The sequence below is a fragment of the Nicotiana tabacum genome, chromosome 3 (genome assembly GCF_000715075.1).
Source record: "Nicotiana tabacum cultivar K326 chromosome 3, ASM71507v2, whole genome shotgun sequence".
NCBI lineage: Eukaryota > Viridiplantae > Streptophyta > Magnoliopsida > Solanales > Solanaceae > Nicotiana > Nicotiana tabacum.
In genome coordinates, this window is record NC_134082.1 from 100,900,676 (window position 1) to 100,912,828 (window position 12,153).

At 35.8% G+C, this 12,153-nt stretch overlaps 1 protein-coding gene across 1 annotated transcript; it reads left to right on the forward strand.

Annotated features, from left to right (window-relative positions):
- Positions 1-5,336: 5,336 nt before the first annotated feature.
- On the forward strand, positions 5,337-6,082 carry LOC142176769 (uncharacterized). The gene is made up of 3 exons (XM_075245085.1): positions 5,337-5,460; positions 5,503-5,718; positions 5,790-6,082. The coding sequence occupies exons 1-3, from the start codon at positions 5,337-5,339 to the stop codon at positions 6,080-6,082; spliced, it is 633 nt and encodes a 210-aa protein (XP_075101186.1).
- The last annotated feature ends 6,071 nt before the right edge of the window (positions 6,083-12,153 follow it).

Below are 12,153 nucleotides of genomic sequence, written 5' to 3' on the forward strand. Positions count from 1 at the left end.
ATAGAGATAACAAAACGGAAACTCAACTCGACACAGCCCTAACCGGGGTGTCACAAGTCATGAGCAACTAAGGATCCTGATACAAGTCTACTAAATACGATATCTGGTACAACTATTTGAAAAACATAGAAATAATGAGATAAGGGAGACACGGGGGCTGCGGACGCCAACAACTACCTCGTAGTCTCTGAAACACCGCCTGGACTAAAGTATCAGCACTCAGGAGCAGGACCTGCTACGCCTGAATCTGCACACATGGTGTAGGGAGTAATGTGTGTACTTCGACTAAGTGAGTAACAAATATAAATAATGACTGAAAGTAAGAAAACACGTAAAACACAAGGCATTCTATACCAAAGCAATAAAATCACTTAAAATCAGTAAATCAGTGAAGAATCAAGTAAAAATCCCTTTTTCAGCAGGTAAAACAAGTAATTAACAGGTAAATAACAAGTAAATGTTCGCCCCTCGGGCATAGTATCAACAAAAAACCGCCCCTCGGGCAATATCTCAGAATAGTACCAGACCCTCGGGCTCAATCTCAGAACAATATCAGCACCTCGGGCTCAATCTCACATCACAATGGGTACCCGCGCTCACTGGGGGTGTACAGACTCCAGGAGGGGCCCCTTACGGCCCAAGCGCAATATCAAGTCATCTCGTAGCATCAAGTCTAGGCCCTCAGCCTCATATCAATCAAGCCACCTCATGGCGTATATATCTCAGGCCCTCGGCCTCATAAACAATATCAACAAGCCACCTCGTGGCGTACATATCTCAGGCCCTCGGCCTCAAATCAGTATCAGTATTTCCTCACAACTAGGCCCTCGACCTTACTCAGTCAAAAATACTCACAAGCCCCTCGGACATTAGTAAAATAGTATTTCTCAGCCCAAAACATCATTTAAGTCTCAAAACGGAGTAAAAATGGTTGATTAGTAAAACAATGGAAAATAACATGACCGAGTTCAATTAATAAGTCAAAAACAGTGAGGAAATAGTTAAAAAATCCCCGAAGGGTTTAAATAGTTGGCACGAAGCCCAAATATGGCAATCAACCCAAATCATGATGATAACATATAAGTTCCAGTCAAATATGCGGTAAAATCATCAGTCAGGACGGACCAAGTCACCATCCCCACTAGTGCACAACCCCACGCTCGTCATCAAGCATGTGTCTCACCTCAATATAGCACTACGATGTGCAATCCGGGATTTCAAACCCTTAGAGCATCATTTACAATCATTACTCACCTCGAACCGGCTAAATCTCTAACTCGCGACGCTTTGCCCCTCGAATCGGCCTCCACGCGCGTCGAATCTATCCAAAATCAGAACGAATACGTCACAATATGCTAAGGGAACAAAGCCCAAGCGAAAACAATCGAATTACCACAAAATTCTAGAAATTGATCAAACCTGACCCCCGGGTCCACATCTCGGAATTTGACAAAATTCACAAAACTAGAATCCTTATACTCTCACGAGTCTAACCATACAAAAATTATCCAATTCTGATACCATTTGGTCTTTCAAATCATCATTTTACTTTTTTGAAAGATTTCACAATTTTCTTCCCAAATTACATCCCAAATTACGAATTAAATAATGAATTCTATGATAGATTTATGTACTCTAGCCAAATCTGAGTTAGAATTCACTTACCCCGATAAATTTCTTAAAAAACCTTCGAAAAATCGCCAAAATCCGAGCTCTCTAGGTCAAAATATCAAATAAAACTCAAAACCCCGTATTTATAGAGTACCCCATAGATATCAAGCTCCGCGGACCGCACAAAATCGACCGCGGACTGCACAAAACCAGTGCGGTCCGCACAAAAATGACCGCGGCCGCACAGGCTTTCCTCTGCAGTGGTAGGGTTTAGTATTTTGACCATAACATTCGTTACAGATGTCCAATTTGGGATATCTTTACCTTTCTGGAAACAAGACACGAATTCCTACAACTTTTATTTTTGAATCATCTCAAAATTCCTTGAATATCAAAAGATATGAGCTTCCGAAATAGTACCAGTGAAATGTTTTCCACCGCAGCCGCACAGCATTTTGTGCAGTCTGCACAACACCTACCGCGGTCGCACTTCATTTTGTGCGGTCCGCACAGCACATACCGCGGCTGCACTTCTTTTTTTGCGGACCGCACGGGTGGGTTCCGAGGCCTGCAACCCTTCTGGACCTGCTAACAGCTATGATTTTCTGCCTAAAACATCCCGGAACCTACCCGGAACTCCCGGAACTTCAAACCAATTGTACCAACACATCCCATGACATCGTTCAAACTTGTTCAAAACTTCGGAATGCTCACAACAACATCAATCACCAATTTAACATAGGATTCAAGCCTAAGAACTCAAAGAACTCTTAAATTATGCTTTCGATCAAAAAGTCCATCAAATCTCGCCCGAATGACCTAACATTTTGCACACACATCCCAAATTACACAACGAAGCTACTGTCCCTCTCGGAATTCCATTCCGACACCTATATCAAAAATCTCGTCTATCAACCGGAACCGCCAAAATATCAACTTCGCCAAATTAAGCCTAAATCTTCTCTACAACTCCAAAACTCATTCCGATCGCGCTCCTAAGTCACAAATCACCTCCCGAAGCTAACCGAACCATCGAAACTCACCACCGAGCCTTCTAACACATAAGTCAATATCCGGTTGACTTTTCCAACTTAAGCCTTCTTAAAATAGACTAAGTGTCTCAAACTTTATCAAACTCATTCCGGACTCGATCCGCCCAACCCGATACCACAAAAACAGGGATAATGAAGCATAAAGAAGCTGAAATGGGGGAAACGGAGCGATAACTCATGAGACGACTGACCGGGTCGTCACATAAATGAATATGCATGACTGCCCAACAGATGGTAAATAATGATACATAACTGTCCAACCGGTAGTAACTGTCCGACCAGCCGTTGCACGGTAGTAAATGCATGAAGAAGCATGTACATGTATCATTACATTATAAACATTCACATCTTTATCAAATACCCTAATAGGGAACTAGATACATACTTAGACATGCTTTTAAAGTAATTATTTTAAATTAGTGAATATAACTCATATTTACTACCTTCATTCCTACCGTATAGGCACAGCAGTTGCATAAAGAATATTTTACCTTTATTACTCACACTAAGTTTACAAAGTGGACATACATTTACCAAAAGAATCTAAAATAAATATTGTGTCTCCTTATTCAAAGATGTGGCTTAGAACTAAATCCAATTAAAGAGTAGAATCCAAAAGCATGGTCCATACTAGATCCGATATACAAAATAGGAATACATTATTCATAACTCGATGAAAACATATACAGTACATTTCAATTTCTAAAATGTAGCTTAGTACTAATTCCAATTTGAGGTGTGAAAGATTTATAAGCTCGTCCAACTGAATAGATGTTATATCACTAGCTCATTCCAGGTTATACTTGGTGCTTGTAAAGCCTGAATCCTTTTAATCCACTAACATGAAATGGCAAATTTATAGATACCCGAGGAGTAGACAATTTAAACCTATCCAGTTGGTCATATGAGAGATAGTAGATACCAGGATATTCAGATGATAGACTTTTTTCTTCTTTCTCAATTCTGACTTAAACAATAATTTTAAAGGGGGTTATGAGATGGTGTAACCGATGGGGAAACAATTTAATCATATAATCTATTTTAACATAAATACTTCCTTTATTTCATATAGAATTGTTTCAACTACAATATCTTTTAGTCCTTTCACAAAAATTCAAAATAGTGTTCCTAACAATTGCTCTATCAATCAATTATTATCTTTATAGGAATGAATAACATAGACATCCTTAAATGCTAAGAGTAGAACCACTTATGGAATATCATTACTTTGACGTATCGTTACTTGGATCATGCCAAAAGAAGGAAAGATTAGCCTTAACATACTTGAGATGATTCTCTTGATAATCCCTCTAATACACGACAATTGCGACAAAACTCATGATGGCAAGATCGGAATAGGAAAAAATCCGTATGACATTCTTGAGAAAGATTATACCGTGCTCCCTTAGAATTGCAAATCCCGCGTTGCTATAATATTGTAAGGGTTCGTGTGAATTCCTAGTTTGAGAATTCATTCATTAATGTTCTTAAAGTTCTAATCCATATCCATTTTTGTGAATTAAGGAGATTTTCTTAATAGCATTTTTCAACAAAAAAATGAGATAAGATGTATATATATCTTAAAAGGATGCCACCTCCTCCTTAATTAAAAAGATAGTTGGCAACTTGTTGCCATGTATTTCTAATCCCACGTGGATTGATGTACCTTAGTAATTATCCAAGATTCTTACTTAATTATTTATCCATAAATTTTAATTAATTTGTTAACGTTCTACTTAAATCAATAATTAACCAATTGTCCATATTATTAAGAATTATCTTAACTTACTTAAATTTTTACTTATTTTTAATACACTTTATACATTGTACTATTACGGTTATGTGGCACCATATAAAATAAATTCATACACTATTATTTTATTAAAACATCCATGTAAAAATACATATATTTTCTCAACTTATAATTTTCTTAATCTCATATAAAGAGTACAAATTTTCGTACACTTAATTCTTAAAATGGTAAAAAGATAACCTTCTTTTCTTGTGAGAAAATAATTTCTATCTTTACAATAAAGAAAATCCCATAAACTTTCTTATATTATGTGTATAATTTAAAGCATTTTCGAAAGTAGTAATATTAATATAAAATCATATTTTTCAAACCACTTTTTTCTTTAAAAAAAAGTTTCACTCAAAATACCATATATATATATATATATATATATATATATATATATATATATATATATATATATATATATATATATATATATATATATATATATATATATATATATATATATATATATATATATATATATATATATATATATATATATATATATATATATATATATATATATATATATATATATATATATATATATATATATATATATATATATATATATATATATATATATATATATATATATATATATATATATATATATATATATATATATATATATATGTCCACAATTTAGAGGCGATTTCAGTCAGATGAGGCTTCAGTTTCCCAGATGTGATCGATGTGGCCGAAATCATTTTAGACCATGTCACCAGGGTTCTGATGCATGTTATGCATATGGACAGCCAAGTCATATTATGAGACATTGTCCGATGATAGGCGGATGGGGTATGGCTTAGCCGATGGCATTTGCAGGGGCTTTTTCTTCTTCTTCTTCTTCAGTACGTCCTCCTAGGTAGAGTATGCAGACATCAGCTGGCAGGGATAGGGGAAGAGTTGGAGCTTCTGGTTCAGGAGGTCAGCAGAATCACATATATGCTTTATCGAGTCGTCAAGATTTAGAGTCATATCCGGATATGGTTACAGGTATAGTATCCGTCTTTTCTATCAATATGTATTCCTTTATAGATCCTGGTTCTACATTATCGTATATCTCCCCCTTCATTGCTAGTAAATGGGATAGAGAGCCTGAATTGTTGCATAAGTCATTTGAGGTATCTACGCCAATGGGTGAGTCTGTTGTAGTTAGACGGGTATATCGAAGTTGTGACGTGAAGATTCATGACCGCCATACTTTAGCTGATTTGCATGAGCTAGAAATGGTTGATTTTGATATCATTATGGGTATGGATTTGCTGGCTTCTTATTATGCCAATGTAGATTGCTGGACAAAGATTGTTCGTTTAATTTTCCAGGTGAGCCTATTATTGAATGGAAAGGTGATACTGCAGCGCCTAAGGGGAAGTTTATTTCTTACCTTAAAGCTCAAAGGATGATTTTGAAAGGGTACATCTATCATTTGGTACGAGTGCATGATATGGAGGTGAAATCTCCAACCCTTCAATCGATTCCCGTCGTGAATGAATTTCCTGGTCTTTCTCCCGAAAGAGAAATCTACTTTGCTATCGATGTGCTTCCAGATACTCAGTCAATATCTATTCCTCCATACATAATGGCTCCTGCTGAGTTAAAAGAATTGAAAGCTTAGTTGAAGGATCTTCTGGATAAGGGTTTTATCAGGCCCAGTACTTCTCCCTGAGGTGCACCAGTATTGTTTGTTTGTAAGAAGGACGGTTCGTTAAGAATGTATATTGACTATCATCAGCTTAACAAAGTGACTATCAAGAACAAGTACCCCTTACCCAGAATTGATGATTTCTTTGATCAGTTGCAAGGTGCCAAGTATTTCTCAAAGATTGACCTTCGATCCGGTTATCACCAGTTGCAAGTTAAGGAGAGAGATATTCCAAAAATGTCTTTCCGGATTAGATATGGCCATTATGAATTCCTTGTAATGTCTTTCGGACTTACTAATGCGCCATCAGCTTTTATGGATTTAATGAATCGGGTTTTCAAGATTTTTCTAGATATCTTTGTCATTGTTTTCATTGATGATATTCTGATATATTCTCGATCAGAAGCAAAACATGAGGATCATTTGCGTGTGGTGTTTCAGACTTTGAAAAATTGGAAATTATATGCTAAATTCTCCAAATGTGAGTTCTGGTTGAATTTAGTGGCTTTTCTTGGGCATATCATTTCCGATGAAGGTATTAAGGTAGATGGTCAAAAAATTAAAGCAGTACAATATTGGCCTAGACCCACAACTCATGCGGAAGTTTGTAGTTTCTTGGGCTTAGCTGGTTATTATCGGAGATTTGTGGAGAACTTCTCTTCTATTGTTGCTCCCATGACAAAATTGACACACAAAGCCGTTAAGTTCCAATAGTCTGATGCCTATGAAAGGAGCTTTCATGAGTTGAAGAAACACTTAACGTCAACACCTGTTCTAGCAATCCTGAGAGATCTGAAGGTTATGTGGCATATTATGATGCATCTAGGGTTGGATTGGGATGTGTTCTAATGCAGCATGGCAAAGTTATTGCATATGCTTCGAGGCAGTTGTGGAAGCACGAACACAATTATCCGACTCATGATATTGAGTTAGCAGCCGTTATATTTGCCTTGAAAATATGGCGTCATTATCTTTATGGTGTTCATGTGGATATCTATACAGATCACAAAAGTTTACAATATATATTTAAGCATAAAAACTTGAACTTGAGACAAAGAAGGTGGCTTGAATTGCTGAAGGACTATGATATAGATATTTTGTACCATCCAAGCAAAGCGAATGTGGTAGTTGATGCATTAATTTGCAATTTCATGGGCAGTTTGAAGCATGTAGAAGTTGGGAAATTAGAAATGACTAAGGAGATATATCGATTGGCTAACCTGAGTGTGCGGCTACATGATACAAGTGACCAGGGTGTAGTAGTCCAAAATATTGCGGGGTCATCACTGATAGCTGAGGTAGAAATGCATCAATTTGAGGATCCGGAGTTAGTCAAGATTAAAGAGAGCATCCCTTTTCAGAAGAAGCAGTTGTTCGAGCAATCTGATGATGGAATTCTAAAATATAAGGGTCGATGGTGTGTACCTAATATTGGGGAGCTTCGTAAGCAAATTATGACAGAGATGCACCAGTCTCGATACTCAGTTCATCCTGGTTCAAAAATGTATCATGATCTTCATCAGTTATACTGGTGGAACGACATGAAGAAAGATATAGCCACATTTGTGGCTCAGTGTCCCAACTACCAGCAGGTTAAATCTGAACACCAGAAATCGGGAGGGTTGCTTCAAAATATTGGATTCCAGCTTGGAAATGGGAATCGATTAATATGGATTTCATTATAGGATTTCCCAATTCTCACCGGAAGTTCAATTCTATTTGGGTCATTGTGGATAGGCTAACGAAATCAGCTCACTTTCTCCTAGTTAGGACCACCTATTCAGCTGAAGACTATGTGAGACTGTATATCAAAGAAATAGTTCGGCTACATGGAGTTCCACTTTCTATTATATCTTATAGAGGTGCCCAATTTACAGCTAATTTCTGGAGGTCTTTTCAAGAAGGTTTGGGTACTCTTGTTAACCTTAGTATAGCATTTCATCCGCAGACCGACGGACAAGCTGAATGCATTATTCAGACGCTCGAAGATATATTGTGATCTTGTATCTTAGACTTCAAGGGAAGTTGGAAAGATCATTTACCGCTTATTGAGTTTGCCTACAACAACAGTTATCACGTCGGTATTCAGATGGCACCTTATGAGGCACTATATGGGAGGAAATGCAGATCTCCTATTGGTTGGTTTGATGTTGGCGAGACAAAGATGCTAGGACCCGAATTGGTGCAGCAAGCCGTAGAAAAGGTAAAGTTGATCCAGGAAAGGTTGCATACAGCTCAAAGTCGACAGAAATCATATTTAGATAACTGACGTCGAGACTTGGAATTTGCTGTAGGAGACTGGGTATTCTTGAAAGTGTCGCCTATGAAGGGTGTAATGAGATTTGTCAAGAAGGGAAAACTCAGCCCTAGATATGTCAGGCCATATCAGATTGTTTAGAGAATTGTGCAGGTAGCCTACAAACTTGACTTGCCACCGGAATTAGACGCAATCCATCCAGTATTTCACGTTTCCATGCTTCGCAAATTCTTAGGTGATCCTTCTTGCACCAGCCCTATTGAGGATATTGAAGTTACCGAGGACTTGTCATATGAAGAAATACCTATTGCCATTCTTGACTGTCAAATCCGTAAGCTACAGACAAAAGAGGTAGCATTAGTAAAAGTACTTTGGAGGAACAATAATGTAGAGGAAATGACATAGGAGGCCGAGGAGGACATAAAGTCCAAATACCCTCATTTATTTGAGTCTTCAGGTTTATATCAAGACTTGTGTGATACAATCCTTTTAGTACTATTTTACCTTTCGACCTTAATCTATACATACTTTGTAGGTGATATGCTTGAGACAAATATGGAAGGTGTTGCAAAGATATCAACCAGTGATAGCTGAGGTAATTAAGTTATGGCTAACCTTCTTATTATCATTATTGTATAAGTAAATGGTCGTGTGGGGCCAAGTTGATGTTATTATGATGATGTGTAGCCCTGTGTGGCCTTGGATATGTATGTTTGGGCTGATGGCAGGTTTTGGATAGTCCAGTTTAGAGGGGAAACTCTGGCAAAAATTTTAACTTTTTTTTTCAAAAGTTAGGTTAACCGCTAACCTTCAAGGACGAATGTTCTTAAGGAGGGGAGAATGTTACACCTTGTGTATTCGGCGTTATCATGCCGTAAAGGGGATAATTCGATAGGAAGATAATTTCTATGAGATAATTAAATGATGGAATAGTTATACGTTAAGATTGGAAATCATTCGAGTTGTGATTAAAAAGTAAACAAAGATCTCCGCAAGTTACGGGTTTTAAATTTCACTGAAATTTTGATAAAATGTTGATGAGCTTTCCTCTTAATATACAGATTTATAGTGTGTTCTACCCAACGAATCGAAGGTCTATAAGTCTAGTTTCCAATGCAACAATCTTTTTGTTAATACGACTTCGGAGTAGAGAGATATTAACATTTTCGTACATGGGTGCACACTGCTACGGGAGCACTATGCTTAGTCGGTCTTAGTTAAAAGTTTTTTTTATTTAAGTCAATTTAAAACATAACCCCTGCGTTTTATCCTCTCAAAAACAGAACCTAAAACCTAGGAATTCCTCTCAAACTCCTCCCATCCATCTAGTCAATCATAACAGCAATTTAGTTATCCTCAAGATGGAGAACACCATGGTAACTTTGGAATCATGAATTCTTCGGTGTTTTACTTTTCGTAGGAAGACTTCGCCTTGAAGTAATCTCGAATTTAAAGTAATTTTTGTCACATAAGGTATGATTTAAATTCCTCTTTGATCTTTGTAAACTTCTACCATAAGAATTCCTAAGGAATAGTTGAAACCTCTATAGAAATGTTCTTGATTTTTTTAAGAAACCTCTCTTAATATGACTTGATTGTTGGGGCTGTTCTATATGGTTTTATTGTGTTGTTTGGATCTATGAATACATGGATGGAATCGTGTCGATGAGGATATGTAGTAAAGTAAAAATTTGGAGGTGTGTTGCGGGAAAATTAAACTACAAAAGAGTCTACAAATTCATGCCCGCATGTTGTTTGCTTAAATGTCTAAACGAAGAATTGTATAAGATATGAGCTTAAATTTGATATTGAATGGTTTGTATTATGTAGGATGTCACACCTCCTTTTTCCGCCCCCGCGAGGGGCGTAAGAGTTTTTTCCAATTAAAGGACAATCAAAACGGGATTTGTTTATTTATTTCAGAGTCGCCACTTGGGAGATTTAGGGTGTACCAAGTCACCAATTTTAATCCCGAATCGAGGAAAAAAATGACTCCATATTACAGTCTGCGTACCAGAAATCCGGATAAGGAATTCTGTTAACCCGGGAGAAGGTGTTAGGCATTCCCGAGTTCCGTGGTTCTAGCACGGTCGCTCAACTGTCATATTTGGCTTGATTATCTGATTTTTTTTTAACAATTAAGAACTTATATGCCAACTTAGCATTAAACCGCTTTTATCATTATTCTTATTATTATTTTATACAAGAATTGCAACGTCGTGAAAACGCATCTCGAACCACGTCACAACCAGTGTACACGTGATTTGTTGACGCGTTTTGACTTCGTCAAGATCGGGATTTGGGCTACATAAATGCACACCCATATTTAAGAAAGTAACCTTATTAAATATGCGCCAAAAGACTACGCGTTATTATACTTTTAGGTAGGACCGTGAAATTTACTAAACGGCCCATCCCGGGATCTAAGTATTATTGTTTTTTTTTTAAAAAAATAATAAGATTGGAGAACCCTGCAAATTTTGTATTGTTTACATTTATTTATTTTTAGCGAAATCCTCCCTTATTTTATGAATATCTTTTAATGACTACATTTTATTATTACTAAGTTTGTCTATAAATATAAAATCAATCTCTACATACTTAAAAATATCATATTAAATACTAGTTTAAAACAAATATTAACGGAAAGTAATATTACTAAAATTATAATTATAAATACAACATGGAATTGTCAAATATTTTTTTTAAAAACTAATTATCCCATAGTCGGATTAAAAATCATATTGTTAGATGACTTGAGCTATTGAAATTAATTATTTACAAATACTGAAAATTAGAAATAATCTTGATTACTAAACCGTATTTCTAAAAAAAAAAATAATTTAACCTTAACTAACCTTGTTTTAATTCAAATCATGTCATAATACTTGATTCACAAAATTAATTCATGTTTTAACTGAATTTAGCTACATGATTCCGATTAACTTAACGTTGGTGTTACTAAAACCCTTATGAATAAGGAACTTAATCAATTTTGCCAAACTGATTTAATAAAGCCATTTTTACGTTATTTTCTTCTATTTTAATTATTTGACAGTTTAATCAGTAATGAACATGCTTAAATATATACTACCTAATAATCAGGTTAAAGCAAAGCATTATTTAATACATCACTACAATATGCCTAATTATGAAAAACGACGGCGATTTACAGAATAATAATACATGAAATAACCTAAGTGCAATTAATAAAAAAACTAAATTAAAAATTTAAAATTCCATTCTTCATTTCAGCTTACAAAAGGCCAAAATTACAGTTGTGTACCTGGTATTGTCAATATAAGAAGAAGAAAGTCAGCCACGTAGTACGTAACACAACAACAACAATACTAACCAGCAATCCAGTCAACAAAAATCCCAGTGACAGATTTGAAAATCGAAATAAAATCCAGAAACACCGACAACAAACAACGGACAGAAACCAAGGGAATTTTCAGATTTAATGTTTAACCCTTAATTTCTAAATCCGTATATCAGAATATTTATCATGCGTGTACTGCTCTCTCTTCTAATTTCCAGCTCCTTTTTTATTTGTATTTTTTCTTTTCTTTTTTTTCTTGAATGTTTTAATATTTTTCGTAATTTTTCTTTCTCTCTTAAATATTCAGCTCTTTTTTTTTCTCTCTCTCTATCTGTCCGTTTTTTTTCTTATTCTCCCCCTTAAAATCTGATTCAAGACCTCTTATTTATATCCCATCCCAGAACCCTTTAATCCATTAATAAAACCACACTTTCTCCTACCAAACCCATTATCTTCCCACTCATC

Excerpts from the sequence above, each read along its gene's own strand:
- LOC142176769 (XM_075245085.1), top strand. The coding sequence starts at position 5,337 with ATGCAGACATCAGCTGGCAGGGATAGGGGAAGAGTTGGAGCTTCTGGT. Across the intron at positions 5,461-5,502 it reads ATATCCGGATATGGTTACAG|ATCCTGGTTCTACATTATCG; the intron begins GTATAGTATCCG and ends ATTCCTTTATAG. Across the intron at positions 5,719-5,789 it reads TGATTTTGATATCATTATGG|GTGAGCCTATTATTGAATGG; the intron begins GTATGGATTTGC and ends TTAATTTTCCAG.